Below are 17517 nucleotides of genomic sequence, written 5' to 3' on the forward strand. Positions count from 1 at the left end.
TGGCATCTGGGCCTCAGGCACCCTTGCTGGCCATGCCCAGAAAGATGCTGGGAAGAGTTTCTGCAGTTCTCCATGCTGTTCTGAGGGTTTGGCTGTGTGTGGAGTGAATGATGGGTCATTGTCCTGGTTGGAGGGAGGGAGTTGGTCACACCCAGCTGGAAGCCAATAGTGTTGCTATGTGTGTAGCAGCCTCTGTGAATGTGTAAGAATTGGTTGATATTTGATATTTAAGCATTCTGAATGAAAAAGACATATGAAATGAAAATTATATATATGAAGTGATTTGAAGGTTACTGGAAATTGTGCTCATAGAATTTTATTTATTCATCTGTGAACCTAATTTCCATTATATATTTTGATACATTCATCCCTGAATTTATTTTCATGACCTTATTAGCTGTTATGTGATAAGCATCATGGAACATTGGTCATGTTGGGGCTGGTTTGCTTTTGGTTAAGATTTTGTTAATGCTGATGGGATGTGATAAAGTTGTCTGTTTTTCATGTGACCAAAGCTTAGTCCCTTGGGAGAATGCCTTAGGAAAACTGCATTCTCTGGTTGTGGCCCTCTGAAGAGGTTGCAGGCTGGACTTTCCTGCTCACAGTGAGCAGGTAACTTCCTTTTGGTGTCTGTCAGTTCTGTGAGGGAGCCACTGTCACATCCAGCTTTGGTGCAGCTGGCAGAATCTGGCTCTGCTGAGCACATAACATGGTTGGGTCTGGGTACTGCTGGTGGGAGGTGGTGTTTTCCTCTCTGCTACAGTCCTCATCTCCATCTCCTTCCTGCTTCCTTTGTTGCAGGAGCAGTCTTGCCATTTAAGAAGCTGAAATTAAAATATATGTTTTCTGATCTTGATCAGAAGCTGCATGTCCCAAGGCAGCTTGCTTGTGTGAAAGTTCAATCTAAACATAAAGGTAAAACTCTGCTTCCTAAATACTAGAATTGTTTTGCCCACTGCATTGTGGTGTGTTACCACAGCTGCAACCATTTAAATGACATAGCAAGTACAATAGAGCATCATCGACTCACAGAGGGGTTTCAGTTGGAAGGGACCTTCAAGGTCATCTAGTTCCTGCACCCCTTGCCATGGGCAGGAACACCTTCCACCAGAGCAGAGCCCTGGCCAGCCTGGCCTTGAACACTTTCAGCGATGGGGCAGCCACAACTTCTCTGGGCAACCTGTTCCAGTGCCTTAGCACCCTCACAGTATTTCATGTAGGAAAGTTTTAGGGTACTGCTGCAGCAGTGGAAAAGGAGGGCCTAAATTATTTATTGTGTGGTGTAAATATGTGACTGTGAAAAGAGGAGAACAGATCTGAAAAACAGACTCAGTGCCTAAGTGCAGTACCTGACCATTCCTTGTGCTCACGTTGCTCACAAGTCATTCTCCTCAATGCTGAATTAGGATCTGATACATATGCAGTCCCGACCAGACTACAGACTATAAAATTGCTGATAATTATTTGGTAGGGCCAGTGTTTTTTAGCTGTGCTGTATGGTTTCCATGTGAATCTGGACACAGTGTTTCAGTGCAATCTGGGATCATTTTTTATTAAAAAAAGCAGCCTACAAAAATCCCCAAACAGGATGTACTTCTTCCTCACTTCTCTCTTACAGGCAGAACGTGCACATGTGGGTTTATCCTTCCAATTAAGGAAGCATAATTTTGACACAGCAATTAAATCTACTGATTTCCTTTTTGGCTTTTTTTTTTAAGCAGTATATTTATAAATGGGACTTAACAAGTGTTGAGAAAAATCTTCAGTGGTTTAATAGAAACAGAAGGAGAGGAAGCTTGTCGCAGCATCCATTTCCAGTGATGAGCTCATGGCCTGTGGCTGTGCTGTTGCTTTATTGTGGTGCTCAGGGAGCTCCTGGCTGACCTGTGTATTTCCCAATGCCACAGCATGTCAAAGCAAGCTGTGGCCACAGTCCCCTCCCTGCACCCTTGTGTGCCCCTCCTCAGTGGCAGAGCAGCAAGCACAGCAGGAACTCAATGGAGCATTTTGTGTTCCTTAGGTTTTACTGAAACTGTACTATGTAAGATAGTACAGTTGACTATCTATAGATAACCCCACCCCAATCCACCTCCAGCTGCATTAGACCAAAGATGATAATTGTTCCTCGACTTGCTCTTCTGCAGGCTCAGAATTAGCAGGAGCTGAACTGCAGTCCCTGTGTCCCAGCTGTCCCTGGGGCAGGGTGAGCCCCAGGTGGGACAGAGCATGCAGCACTCCTGGGACAGGAGCCCAAGCAGCCTCTGAGATGAGAGAGTTGCAGACTGCTCTGTCAGAGGGAGAGCTCACTCTGGCTAACTCAGCTTGTTGACTTTTTTTCTCACTTAGTAGGAAGGTCTGTGAGAAGCAGAAAGGTCTTTTTTTATTGCTTTTTTTGGTGGGGTGGTGTTGATGCTGCTGTTAATAGTGATTTTTTAAATGTAAAAAACTGGCATTTTCCTTCTCCCACTGCTGCGCAAGAGCAGCTGTGGAAGGCACAGGCAGGGCTTGCCATGTCTCAGAGCTGTCTTAGCATTTGCCCTTCTTTCTCTGTAGAGATATCCTGTGTATCACAGTCTCTGACAATTGCTTGCAACATTCTGCCTCACAGCAGTTTTCACCAAGCTGTGTCAGACCAGGACCATTTTTAAATTATAAAATTGATTTTTCATCTGTCACATCCTATCACTATCCTTCTGTCTGTCTGTCTGTGTTTTCCTGTGCTGTCAATTGCTGTGATAGGGTTCTCTTTATCAAGTCTAAGTGGGGCTGAAGACACAAAAAAAAGCTGTTATCCAGAGAGACAATTCTGGCTGGGGGAATACTGGGTTAGCAAGACTTGGGAATAGAGATCCTGATCTCTCTTTGATGAACTCATCTGCAAGGGCCTCTGCTTCTCTCACCAGCTACTGTTATTTTCTGTTTAGATGGCTTATTATGTAGGACTAAGTCTGCTTTTCACTTGTGGACAGTTCCATGGGATCTCAGTTCCAGTAAGGATGCTTTGATATCCTAGAAATGCAGATCATAATTGTTGGGAGCCCGTTTAATGTGGTGCCATGATAACATGAGAGCTAGTAACCCAAGTTTCCATTACTTGTGGAAAAATTTGCCTTTCTTCTAATTAGTGGAGAAAAAGGAGAAAGAAAACAGATGGTTTTCTTATCTCTGTTTTGAAATTGAGTCCATCTTCTGTAGGGGCAAAGAAACATGGGGTTAACTGAAAAAGGACTTGGAGGTTATCTCTGAGCATTGATCATATCGAGCTTTCCAGCTATTTCTCCCATTCCTTCAGGGCAGTACCAAGCCTCTGTTCAGCTCTCCTTCCAGCAGCCTGTTCCCAGCTCCCCTGATCTGCTTTTCTCCTCCCAAACCCAGAAGGAGCTGAGGACAGAGGGGAAGCCCATGCAGAAAAGCTCTCAGTGCTTGCAGAGCTGCTGAAGCCTATCTGAGACTGTTTGGCTGTGGCCCCAGTCACACCATGTGCTGGGTGCTGCAGGAGTGCACCCAGAGCACAGCTTCTCCATGGACTGGCCCTGCTCTCTCTCCTTTGTCTGCTTCCTGCCTAGTGCAGCAGATGAGCCTGCCAAGGAGGAAAATCATTATGAAAAAGATGGATGTAATGCTATAAACAGGGAGGGGCTATTGGTGTAAAGCTTTCACCATAGTTCATTGGCTGCAGTTATAATAGTGAGCCGTGACATTGCCAAAAGGAAATGTGAAGTTTTCAGCCTTTCTACCTGGAGCATCCTAATTCATTTCTTTGGAGGCCTCTTGAATGTTTTATATGAGAAGCAGACCAGGTAAGGAGTGGTGCATCCCTGACTGGGGAGAAGCTCATAGCAATCAGAGAATGCCTTTTGGAATAAAATCTTAAATTCCAATTTAAAAAAAAGGCATCCCACCACATTGTTTCCATTTCCTGTCTCAGACCCTGCCAATAATTTTTTTAGGACTTTCCTTCATGACACTGTAAAAAGCAATCATGATCTTGGGCTGGGTTACTTTACTTGGTAGTTGAGTCTGTTCTGAAAGTAAGGATGTAAATACAAACCATGTTTTTGCTGAGCAATGGTGTGTGTTATTGACAGCTGTTTTAGAAAATGAAAAATCTGTTTGTAATAGGAATCATAAGAGGTTTTTTATAACTTGATGGTCTAAGAATTTAAATAGGTCAAGTTTGAGGAAGGAGAAGCTGCATTGGTTTGACCATCTGACACAGTTGATGTGCTTTGGAACATGTGAGTCTGTCTTGATGCCAGTTGTAACAGCAGTCAGAAATCAGATCTGCTCTTAATTTTCTCTGGAAGGCTCTGATTTTTGCCTGGGCTGGTAATGGATGTTTGGTTTAGGGTTTTGTTTTGGTTTTTTTTACCCCAGGAGGTTAATGAATGCACAGCAGCTATCTTGGTCTGAAATGCAAAGATGGACAAGTTCTCAGCGAGTTTTTACCAAGGGATAGGGGGGCAGAGTCAGTCTTACACTCTTTTATTGAGGTTTAGCTTTTGGTAAAGCCACAATACTCTACTTAAAAGTGTATTTTAGAATAGGAAAGTGAACTTATGTTCATTATGTTGGTGTTGTGTGTGGAAAAACAAATCAAAGGAACCAAGCAAACAGTGTTATAGCGTATTTCCCCATTCAGCAAATTAGGGGATTATGCAATGGATGGAGGGGTTGTATTTCAAAAGTGCTTGTCCTTTTTTTGGGTCTTTTCTGCTCAATTTTGACTGGACAGACATATTCAGGGGAGAAGATTAATTTACAGCTAGAAGACACTTTTACACCATATCATGTTGGTTTTTTTTCACTAGTAGGGTAACTGTTCAGAATATTTGTGTAATCAAACTCCAATCAATATTCCTTGTTAGATGTGTTAGAGAAATGAAGACAAAAAAGTATGTCTGTGAATGCCTTGAGACCATGGCTATAACAGTTGTCACTGGCTTGGAGTTATGGTAAAACTGCGGTGCCCTTGTTAGTGTTATTAATGGTTGGAGGAAATGAAGCAAGCAAAGAGAAATGAGCTTTGTCTTTGTGAAGGCAGACTTTTAAAATAGGAGACAAAGAAGGATTTGCAGAAGGAAAAATAGGAAAGAAAATGTCAAAGGGCAAATGTTTTCTCCTGTATTATCCCTTGCTATGGCTGGAATGAGAGATTATGAGAGCAATAGCCTCAACAGATATTTCTCCAGCCTTCCACGTGAATTTAACTTGCCATGACCAAAACAGTGTCTACAGAGAAAACCAGTCTGGGTTTCAAAACAAAGAAGTCTGATTGCAGTGTTCAAGCTTGTGCAACCTGATATTACTCTGAATTTACAGTGAACAAGAGTTTGCTTTACTGAATCTAAAAGGAACTTGGAAAAATTTCCTGTTAAATCTAAAAGAGGCAATTCATCCAATAAAGGCCTATTTCTGAAAATTCTGACCTTGCAAAATTAGACTGCAAAAGACCTTTCAAATAGCCCACAGGGAGGATGGGAAACTGCCAAACTCATTGATCCATCTCTTCAGGGCTGCGGCCAGACATAGTCAGTTCTGTCACAGTGAATTAAAAAAAAAAAAGGCTGTTTTTCTTTTGAATAGATACATTAGAGAGGCAAATTTGATTTTGACAACATCTTCAGTTGGAAGTTGTTCACTGTGTAAATTAGACATTTCAGGATACTTGTGGTGATGTAAATGAGAGGGTTACAAGACAGCCTTTGACCTGACTCTGCTGTTTTACCTGGAGCTGACCTGAGATCCATGTCAGGAAGCAATTTCCACCGTGTCTGTTTTTTCTTAAAGAGCAAAGGGGGTGTTCCAGGAATACTGAAAATCAGCAGCAGCCTGTTGTCTGGAGACTGAGATACAGAAAGTATCATTAGTAACATGAAATTTCATCTTTATTAAATGCCCACAAGGTGGCACTTGTCATCTTTTTACCTCTCTGAGAGCCAAATTTTTATACTTTCAGCAACACTAGGAAATAATACTAGATGTTTTGAAACTTAAAGAGTAAGCTACCTGTGCTTTCATGGTGTATTTCCCCACCCCTCCACTAAACTACTGTCAAGAGAAAGACAAAACCAGCCGTATTTTTCTTGTTACCATTGCATATGTGAAAGTTTCACTTTAAAATTTAAGATTAATTTTTTTTGCTGTGAAAGATATGACTTTTTTTGATTTCTCATTATTTGTGCAGTCATGTGCCAGTATTTTATTTGGCAAAGAGGAGGAAAAATGAATACTTGCTTCCTTTGCTTTTGGTTAAATGAAAATCTAGAAATGAATGATTTGTAAGCTGGTCTAATCACTTAGAGGATGAGTTCATTTCACTGCAGCAGTGCTTGTGATAAGCAAAATATTACTTCTTAAAATTTCCCATCATTCATAAAGAGGCAATAATAATAGGCCTGCTCATAAAAGTCATTGAACTCTGGCTGTTTTCAGTGGGTCTCTCGTTCAACCCCGTTAGAAGCATTCCCACAGAATTTATTGTTGCCAGATCAGACATCACCAGGATGGCAGTGTGATCCCTTTCCTCTTTCCCCTTCAGGACTGATGTAATTATCAGAGCATGCCCTTCTTTAGGCCCCTTCACTTTTGCTGAGTGTGCTTTCTTGTGTCCCCCTTGGTCACATCACAGAAATGCCATTTGCCCTTGTAGCTTTCTGGGGCATTGTTCACACTGACTGTCTCTTAATCATTTTTTCTCCAGTAATAATAAGAAACCTAATTGTACTTTTTTGGAGCAGTAAAAGAAAAAGCACAAGAGGATGAAAGAGCAAATAATGATAAGTTTTCAATATTAAAAATTCCTGGGGCACAGGATGTGTCATGTAGTGCCATCTTGCAACTGAAGGGATGCTTTCATTATTGGTGCCTGTTTTCAGTGATTTGCATCTTTCCCTTCGATTGTATTTTATTCTTGTTCTCCTCCCAGATGGGAGTGCCTCTGAAAAAGAGAAGAAAATACACGGAATTGTTTTCTTGCTTAGATAACTCAAACATCATTTAATTTTAAAGGTCTAAAGCTGACCATGTGCATTTGAATTTATGGGCATTGGAAAGTGTAGCTACCTGTGCCAAAGGGTAAGGTAAAGAATTAAACTTAGTATAAGAGGAGTTGTCCCAGGTGACTGTCAGCTCTCCCCACAAGCTTGGGCACATCCCTGTGGGTGGATGGCTGCAGTGGGGCAGTGCCTTTCCTGTGTGCCAGCTCCCCTGGGCTGCCCTGGGAGCAGCTGGGTGCTCTTGGCTGCCTGTGACCTCTGCCTGCAGATTGCCATCCCCTGGCAGGAGACAAACCGTGTGAGCTGGCAAAAGCTCCTTTTTGGACCTAGAGGCACTTTGTCTATGTGGTCAGACTGGGATTTAGTTGGCATTTAGCAGCTGCCTCACTCCAGCTCCCCATCAGGGTGGGTTGTGTCGTGTCAGCAGCACAATGGGCTCAGAGCAGGGGATGCTCTGCTGGGAAGGTTGCTGTCTGCACACCACTGAGGTGCCTGCTGAGCTCTAACACCTGCCAGCTTGTTCAGCTGGGTGCCTGTCTGATGTCTTTTCCCTACCTGGAGAAGGTGGAGAAAATAGATGGGGGTTTGTTTGGAGACTTTTGCATTGAAGCTCCTGACAGCATTGGTGTCTTACAAAGAGCCTTGATACATCTAAAAGTTTTCAAAGCATTTTTCTTTTCCTTAATTCAAAGGAAATTGTGTGCCAAAGATAACATTAAAGAAGCATCAAAGACTCAGTAACATTCTAGAAGTATCAGTCATCGTTGCTGGGTGACATATAGAAATGTGGTGCTTATTGCCTGGGGTGTTCTCAGCCCTGTGGGGATGTTCCATGAACAAAGGAAATTCTGTGATGCCCAGGTTGTGAAACCCTAAGAGGTTTCCACATGGCCCCAGGCCATATGTGCCATCAGGTTCTTGTCATTAATGTCTTTATTTTAAGTCACTAATGGAGCAACATTACATTTGGGTAAACATTATTTATTCAGTGACTTCTAAACCCCTTTTTTTTGGTAAAATAACATTATAGGAGGTTTTGTTTAGGATAAAAGGAATATTCCAAAACGTTGCATGTCATATCTTTAAAAATGTGTTGTAAGCCTGTGCAAGATATTTTGGTCAGAAATAGTTTGTTACCCCTTTGCTTTGGAAAGATGAAGGCAGGACAAGATTGAGCCAGAGGATTATTTCTCTTTTTCTATTCATGTGAAGGACTTAAATGCTGAAAAAGTATTTGTTTCTAAGAAAACATTTCTTGCCAGGTAAGAAAGCCTGTGACCACAGCTTTCTGTCTTGTTTATTGACACTGAGTGAAGCGCAGTTCTCTGCAGCCTTTGGCAGCTGTGTGTGGCATCCTGAAGCCAGGGTTGGTTTCCACAGGACTCTGTGCTGTAATGGGCAGCAGCCACACATGTGACATTTGCTCTTTGCATCAAGGTCCTGCTCCTGCCCACCACCCATGGCAGATTGTCATCCAACTTACTGCTCCTGGTAGCAGAGGGTGCAAAGAGGCTTTGTGCAAAGAAAAGGGCATCCCAAGGTCTGGTCTAGGAGCAATGAAGGATGTTTGGTGTGTGTCCCTTACTTCTTCCCTACACATGCTATGGACAGGGATGGTTTGGTGTTCTCTGCACCCTCCACCCTGCTGCCCCTCTCCAGAAGCTGCCTGGCATCATCTTTCTCTCCTGCTGCCAGCTGCACAGGGACTTCTGCAAAACACTTCCAGTGCTGCTGCAGCCAAGGATCAGCTTCTCATATTTACCCTGAAACCATGGAGCTGTACCCCATCTGTTCTGGTGCTGCTGCCTAGGGCAGTGGCTGTATTCAGCCTTCAATTAACTCAGTGCTGTTTGAGTTTTATTTTGGTTGGAGTGTGTAAAAGCCCTCACTGCTAGGGCCTGCTTGGCTGCTGGTGAAAACATTTTGTGATGGCTTGAGCTTAGTTTCTGAAATGCTCTTGGCACTTGTACTTTGAAAAACAGAGACGAAATGACATTTTTTGTTAAATTGTGCTGGTTTTTGGGACTTAAGAATCTCACCAGCAAATAAATTATGGCTTTGTTTCTCTAAGTCAAGTGATTTTTTAATGTGCATCCATTGAGCATGGAGAAGGTGCTAATAAGGAAGATCTAGGGACTGCAGACAAATTTTCTAGAAGTTGCTTTTCAGGCACAAAAAGGAGTCTGTTGTATGGATCAGCAAATGGCCACATCCACTGGGCTGGTTGTGAATCTCTCCAGGAGTTAATTTTTGATGCATACTGCTGCCAAACAAAGCAAGACTGGCCTCTTACAAGACATGCTTTCTGCTTAGTGCCTAGCTGGAGCTTACAGAAGAATGTTTATACTTTCTTGCATCTTTTCATATTTGTGACCTACACCATTCTTTGGTCCTAAGCAAGTTCAGAACATGAAATCAGACTTTTTTTTTTTTTTTTTTTTTTCTGATCATGTTGGTATTTGGTCCACATGGCTGGGAACTGGCCTCTTCCACAAAGTTCCCCACCTGAGGCCTCACCTGTATTCAATAGAGATATTATCACATAAAACCAAAGGTTGGGGTAAGAGCTGCTGTCTCAGCAGATAGATGATTGTTTCCTCCCAGACAACATTAATCTTTGCTGTTAGAGATGACCAAGGTGCAGGTACTGAGATCCAGTAATAGAAAACTAAAACTTAATTCTCTAGAGTAAATCTCTAAGTCCTCCATTGCTTTATGGGGTTACCCTGCAGAGTTAAGCTGCTGCTGCTCCTCTACCCTTGAACTGGCTGAGAAACAGCCATTTCAAGCAGAGGTAAACATTTTTATTATTTCTTTAAAAGGAATACACAAAGACAAGCACTCTAAGCAGTTTGAGGCAACAGTAACAGTTTTCATATCAGCAGTTAAAATGTACACTCTAAAAGTACTGTAGTTGTCCAAATTTATATAGTGGATAAAATAGGAGTGGATAAGAAAGAAGCAAAATAACATAGGGAAATGTTACATTGTAATGTCACAATTAGTCACATTTGTGTTTATGGAAAATCTGAGATGTTCTCCTAGTGTTTGTGTCTGTATATGTACCTCTAAGTGGCTGTATGGTTGTCTATTGGCAGAAGCCCATTTCTGTGGAAGTGAGTATTTCTGATGGTCAGTCTGTACTTTTCAATTCTTACTTGCAGGTGGTTCATGCTCAAGATGCCTTGGTTTTTTTGGGTTTTTTTTGTGTTGAATTGGTGTGCTCAAAGGAGGGCATTCTGGACCCAGAGAGCAATGCTCCTGCCCATTGTGACATTTCTGACTGTTACCAGGAGCTGCCTGTTGTGCTGTTCTGGGCTTTGTATCTCTGTTTTCTCTGCATTTAAGCAAATTGCAGGGAACCTTGGAGTAGAGATGAGATGAGACAAGGTGGCTTGAGAATGAGATGCTGAGCAGGTAGGGTGGGATGGATAGGTGAGTCCTAACAGGACAACATGGGGAAGCAAACCAAAGCACTGCTCAAGGATGAGGGGAGAGGTCTTGCATGGAGTTGGAGATTGCTAAGGCTGGAGGAAAGCAAAGTCCTGGAAAAGACAGGAGTGTGTTGTCAGTGAAGAGGATGATGGCAAGCAAGTGCTGAGTATCCAGAATTTCTCTTGCAATTAGAATATAAAGAAACCAAAGGTAGATCTTCAGGAACCTTTGCACTTCTGAATGAAACAAAGTGCGAAAGGATGAGCCACTTGGATCATCCTCAGGATTCTTCCTATATTGACTGATGTTATTAAATACTGCTTGCACAAACTGCCTCAGTAAGAACAAACCCTATGTCTGAGTTGCTTGGAGTAAAGTTGGTGTAACACCACTTGTCAGAAGCTTTCTAGAGCAGAAGAAAAGTGTTTACTGTCTTACATAGTAAATTTGGCTTATGGGAAATCTGTGTGGTTTTTAAGTACATATCATCTGCATCGTGTTTGTAGCCCAGTTAATTCTAAGGGAAAGTATCTGTCAGCTTGAAACTGGTCTCAGTTTGAAATTGCAATTTATGTACATGGACAGTGTCCCTGATCTAAAATGTCCTTGCTGATGAGAGTGCCTTCATACTGGTGAAAATGTGACCAGTGCTGGTAGGATCACATCTGGACAGAGCTGATAGCATCAGCTTATTTGTTTATGTTTTCTCTAATGCTCTAGGCCTTTGGAGAACAGTAGCTTTAAGTTGAATTGCATCTCACTTAGGGCAGAAAATACAGTTAAGACAGAACCTGATGCACAGCTTGTAGAAAATTATGTTATCCTGGAAACATTTAGCAGAGCTGAATTACTGTGAAAAAAATCTGAGAACTGACAGTGTACTTTATTGCATTAATTAGAACGTGCTGCAGCATTAGTGAGAAAATGTATTTTGGGTTCCACATTTTCTGTGGGTTTTTTATCATGCCTGTAAGTGCTTTTCAGATGCCTAATTTGAGATGCTGTATGTGGAAGCCTGTACTATCTGAAAATCAAACCCTTTTCCTAATAATGAATTTCTAAATACTTTTGATGTTATAAATGGGACCACATCAGTTAACCTTTTAGAACAGGTAACTAATAGACAGGGCTGGTGTTCATGCTTATTCTATTTCATCTTTGTGTAGTAGGATAGTTTTAGTCATAGAAACATTCTTGCTCAGAAGCAAACACTACAAACCCTCTGCTTCACTCTTTCTCTGTGCTTGTGTTTACTACTACACTTTTTTAAAAAAATCACAATAGAAATCAGCTTTTGTTTTTTCATTACCTTGTGTGGGATGGCTGGAGGGTATTCTCACACTGTAAAGGCAATAGAGCTCACAGATTTTTTTTTTCTAACAAAATCCTTCTGCACAGCTGCATAACATAAATAATTTCTTCCCATTTCTGAATGTTAGCTATTTCTTGTATGAAAGTAACTGCTGTTCTAGCCTGACTTTAACAAGGTTTGAGGTTTTTTGTTTGGCACAAATATTGTCACTTTTTAGTTTTATAACCACGATGCCCTTAGCTGTAACAATTGCATGGCTTGAGTGTGAGCAAGTACAGGTTAGACTGCCAAGATGTTTTTATTTTCGTAACAGTCAGCTCATATTTTAAAAATACAGTGTGTGTTGTCCTTTAGTTAAATTATTTATTTATGAATTCAACTAGTGCATATATTGCCAAAACCCAGAGTATATCAAAAGTAAATTCAGGTGATGGGGTAAGAGTTGTCTTCTGGGACTAAAGCCATTATATTTACTTTAAAATTTCGCTCCTTTTCCACGTGACATTGCATTGCTAAGGGATCATGTTACAATGCTTCTGGAAAGAATCGACTTGCACTGCCTTAATTAAAGGTATCAAAGCAGGAATGAATAACCCTGGCTGCATCTGTTGCTGCTGATTTGCTTTTACTACCTCAGTGAAGCACGAGCTGCTTAAGGTCTCTCTGCAGATTCAAGGTGTTCCTGCTGCTCTGCAGGACGTGGTAGAGCATCTGCAGGACCTTCCAAAGATCAAGCCCCATCATAATCAGGGGGATGGCAGTTTAACTGAGTGCTGCCTTAATAATAAAGTCATAATGAATTGTATTTGTAAAACCCACTGCCACCAAGGTGGTCTGCACCCTCTTCATGCACAGAGCTAAAATATGGGGTAAAAAATGGAACAAAATTACAGTGCAGTCAGGGCAGGGCGTGTTCTGGGAGGGTCTGGCAAAGCCTGTGCCAGATAAACTGGAAAATATCTCCTTCCACTGAGCTCTAGTTTAGAGATATTTGACATGACTATGTGTGAGAGATGGACTATAGCAAGTACCTGAAGAAGACAGATTGCTTGCTGGAAGGAGAGACAAAGCAAAATCTCAGTTTCAGGCTCAGTTTTGCAGGCCTTAAGGACTGAAGTGGAGATGCCACTTGGGCCAAAATTCAAGCAACGGGTTCCCAGATTGCTCGATCATTATGTAACCTTATAATAAAAACTAGAAGTTCCTATTGTGTTGTGTGCAGCAGGCAGTTCCAGTGGGCAGGCAATTGCCAAGAGAGCTCAGGCATGAAGGCTGCAGTCAGCAGTGGCTTCAGACAGCAAGACTGGCTCTGGGGGGGCTCAGCTTGGGACCCTGTGTAGGGAGGATGGAATAATTCTGCCAGCTCCAGGCAGAGGAGCACAGCATCTTGCTGAAAGCCTCTGACTTGTGCCATCAGAACTGAAGCTGGTCAGAGCAGTGGAACAGTGGATCAGAGTTGAAGTTGGCAGCATAGCCCTGAGCTCAAAATGTTGGATCAGTTGTAACACAAGCCATAAGGGTCATAGAACTTAAGACATTGCGATCTTATTTTTTAAAAATGTTATTTGAGAATTAAAATCTAGGAGTAGAAATATGTTGTTACTTTTAATATATACTCACTACTTCCAAAAAGAGCTTGTACTCAGTATGAAAAAAACTCAGTTTTTCCGAAGTATTTTGCTGTCCTTGCATACTCTGATTTTATTTTAAGAGTTGTTAATTGCCATCCAGAAGAGGAAAAAGCTAATGGCAGGAATAAGTTGCATGGAAACTCATTTATTGGAATATAAATTGAGATTAAAAAAATCTTTCTGATGTAGATGAAAATGGAACTTATATACATAGTAAAATAATATACATTCTTCCTCCTCACAGTATGCTGGCTTCTGATCTGCATGTTTGCCATTTTTCAGATTTGTTTCTATAGTTTTTTTCCTAGCTGGATAAAGAAAATACCTTTTCACATTTTTAGTTTAAGTAAAAAGGGGGGAATTATAACAGGTTGTTCTATAATAGTCAAAAGTAGGTTTGGAACCTAGGTGCAATATTAACTTAATAATTCTGCAAGTGCTTCTGCAGTTTTTTTTGTGTTAAAATGTTTCCTATGCAACATCAAGATTGTTTTGTTTCTTTTCAGATACTGATGAATACAGACCACCTGTTTGGAAATCTTATTGTAAGTATCTCAGCATTTTGGGGCTTTTTCTCAAGTTAGAGCTGAAAAAGTTTCAGTTGGATGTTTTAAAAGATTCATTTCTCTTTTCATCAGAATGTGAATTTAAGAAGTATCAAGGGGGTTCACTTCTGTTTAGAGACAGGTACAAGGAGGTAGGTTCACTACCTCAAGGACAAGTGAACATAGATTATTTAGAGGAGTAGATTCTCTGCCCCTTATTCATGTGCCTTGTCCCACTCCTGCCTGGTCTTGCTTGTAGTGGCTTGTCTGCCTAGACCAGGGTTTACAAAAACTCCACTCATGCCTTTAAGTTGGTATCCTTGCCAACTTCTAGGGCTCCTGTGATCTAGTGCCTTGCATCACTAGAGCTGAGCTTGAGCTAGTTAAGAAAACTCAAAATGAATTGTTTTCTTCAGGAATTTGCTGATGAAGTAAAATGAGAGCATTTGTTTGGCCTGGTGTGACAAATCACAAGCAGGTTTTTGGAAGCCCTGACTAGAAGGGCCTGGTTTCCTACAGCCTGCCCATGCTCTGCAGTTCCTGGTGTGTTTGTGCCTGTGCCCAGGGGCAGCTGGCCTTGCAGGCTGCCTTAGTCAGGTGTGCAGGGCAGCTGGCCAGGTGCCTTGCCCTGAGATCAGAGTGCCACCCTCTTGGGAACTTCACAACTTGCTGGTTTTGTTTCAAAAAAATCTAAACCCACAGAAAAGCAAACAGCCATTTTTAAATGCAAAAGAATTTCATGTAAAGGAATGACCTCTTATTTGACTGTGCAAATGGAGGTTTAGGGACATGGAAGAGAACATGAGAAAAATGTAAAAGAGCATTGTAGCTTCCCACAGTGGCTCACCTATAAATTCTAGTTCTTTGTAGATACAAAAGCCAAGATGTGAGACATTTTGAGACTTGAGGAAGCAAGAAAGAAGAGTCTTCTGTGAAAAGCAGATTTTGAAAACAGAATGTTTGTGTGTATAACACTTAACAGTTTAGGGATGTCAGACTTACATTTGCATTACTTTTTATATGTTCAGCTTGGTGTCTTCAGGCTGGATAAAGGGATTTGCTCAAGCAACATTTCACATTGTGAAAATGTTTGCTCTCTAAAGGTTGAGGAGATTAAGCACTTGAGAAAATGTAGTTACTTTAAAAGTTTCCATCCTGCTGTGGGAAACTGTATAATCAGAGATGTAGAATTAAAGGCTAGGTGAGAACCATGGTTAGAAGGAGAGCAAGTGTAAGAGGGCAGATTCAATTATTTTTTCCCAGCTCTGTACCTTCTGTGGACTCAGGGAACACTGCTCCAGTTTATTCCACACCATAATCTAGAAGAAGGAGGTTGAACCTCTCTAATACCAGATCCTCACTGCCAGCCTGACAGAAGCTGGAAGCCTGGGCACATGCACATGTGTTTGCGCCACTCTCCAACGTGCTTTGCATGAATGGTTTGTGTGCACCCACTCTCCTGCCACACTGGGGCTTGCCTGCCATTGTGAACTTGCCTGTGGGGCTCAGAATAAAGCTCTGGATCCTGAGGTTTGATTAGATCTGTCTCATGACAGACAAAGAGGAATACCTTGTTTGACTTCCCTGGCAATAATTACAGCAAGGAAAAGCTGCTGTTTGAACAATTCGAATTGCATCCATTGGTTAGAGGAGGAGGGATAGGAATCCTGTTTTGTAACTTAGCTAGTCAGCCTGCTGTACTTCTTACTGGAAGAGGAGAAAGACATTGCCATTGGTGAAAAAGAATTTCCTTTCAGAAAATCTTTTCAGCCTGGCTTGAAGTAAGGTGGGAAATAGTTCTCAGTTTTCAGCCAGTTTCATGTTGGGCATGATGATTGTGGGTCTCCTCTTTTGTGAAATTCAGAAAAATCTTAACTTGCTCTTTCATTTTGTGTTTTTTTTTTTTTTCCTTTGAACTTGACTCTGCAGTTCTCAGAATTAGATATGGACAAGATCCAGTGCCATCAAATACAGCTTTTACAATGAAAGCTAGGGAATCTATGTGCTGGCAATATAAGTGGTCATGCTATGCCTAAAATGATAATTGCACTTTTATATACCAGTGTGCTGTTCTTCATCACTTGCAAAAATCATTTTTGTATTACCCAGCATGGAAATAACTGATTTTAGTAGCAACAGGAAAAACCATTAGGTTTTTTTATTTGGAACAAAGGGAATTTTTTTTCCAGTTTATCTTACGATTCAATGGTCATTGGGCATCTTGCCATTTTCTCCATTCCCATGTAGCTTGACACACAAATACAGCATTTGCCAGTGGAAAAGATTTGGAATCAAATGAGAATTGTAATTAAGTCAAATTATATTGGTTAAATTAATGTATGGATGGTCTTATTACCTGAAGAAGGTGATGGCACAATGTAGACCTTGGTATTCGTACTAATGATTGCAGCATAATTTAATTTTAAAATATTACAATTCCAAATGTCCGTTTTGCCATTTCTAGTGTACTATTGCAATACTAACTTAGTGTTGACAGCCTCATTTTGAAGGTGACTTGCCAAACCAGATTCAGTTGGCATAGAAGTTGAAAGTCATTCCTTTGGTATTGTACTATAAAGTCTGCACATACTAGTAGCATTACGTTTACATCTGGTTGTAAAGATCTGTTCTGGCTTGATGAAGCTTAATTTAAAAATAGAGAAAAAGTAGGAGGGAAGATATCAATGTAAGTAAGTGTATGTCATAATTTGGGCCATAGCTATTTTGCTCTGCTACTCAAGTCGTTATGTCTTTAGGTCTGCAAAGGCCATCTTTCTCTTTCTTCAGAAAGGTCCTCACTGAGCAGTGGCAAAGGCAGAGGGGTTGGCAGTGCACAGTTCTGAATGATTCTTATGAAGTCTTGATGAATCGCAGGTGATTCAGTGTGTGCCCAGCAGTAGGATTGGGCTCCATCTGCTTACCAAAGAAAGTCTGACAGCAGCCTGATCTGACAAATAATGAACTTCAGTTTGTGTTTATTATGATTCTTTTTCTGATCTGTTTGTTTGTCTGATCTCACCTAGTTATTCCATATTACTTGATTAATTCATTGCAGAGAAAATCAATATTCCATTTTGGCTTGCAGCATTCTTTTTTTCTGACCACTTGTTAGTAAGTTTTTATATCTTTCATATCCTTGTGTTACATTTTGCAGAAAGTCTCCTTTATTTAAACTGAAGTGCTTAATGTTAAAATGCCTAATTTACACAATGATGTTCTATTAATTAGAATTTAACTTCTGCCTCCTCCCAGTGTATCAGTTGCAACAGGAAGCTCCCCATCCTAGAAGAATAACCTGCACTCATGAGGTAGGTATCAAAGTGTTCAGTTCTATACAGTCCAGTAATTCCATGGCTGTACTTATTGTGTCCAGCCCAAAGAGTGGCTCCTTGGGACACTTTGTGCTGTGATTAGAGTGAGTAGCCTTGAGACACTGGTACTCTTAAATCCATTTGTTCTAAAAATGGAATTTAAAGCATTTTGATATGTATCATCATTTACTGAGACTCACTTATTACTTTTTGATTCTTAGACTCATGGAAACATACATTTTCTCCTCATTTTCTCATGAGGATCTAATTTGTGAATGTTTTAAT

General features: G+C 41.0%; 1 protein-coding gene across 4 annotated transcripts in view; it reads left to right on the forward strand.

The window, feature by feature from the left end:
- The window catches only part of CHN1 (chimerin 1), a 93846-nt gene that overhangs the window by 8534 nt on the left and 67795 nt on the right, over positions 1-17517 (forward strand). For all 4 annotated transcript variants that reach the window (XM_066553922.1, XM_066553920.1, XM_066553923.1 and 1 more), the window contains 2 exons: positions 13883-13921; positions 17174-17229. In XM_066553922.1, coding sequence (XP_066410019.1) covers positions 13883-13921; positions 17174-17229 — 95 coding nt within the window. The remainder of the gene's footprint in view (positions 1-13882; positions 13922-17173; positions 17230-17517) is intronic.

Source organism: Molothrus aeneus, chromosome 7 (assembly GCF_037042795.1).
Source record: "Molothrus aeneus isolate 106 chromosome 7, BPBGC_Maene_1.0, whole genome shotgun sequence".
In the NCBI taxonomy this organism is placed as follows: Eukaryota; Metazoa; Chordata; class Aves; order Passeriformes; family Icteridae; genus Molothrus; species Molothrus aeneus.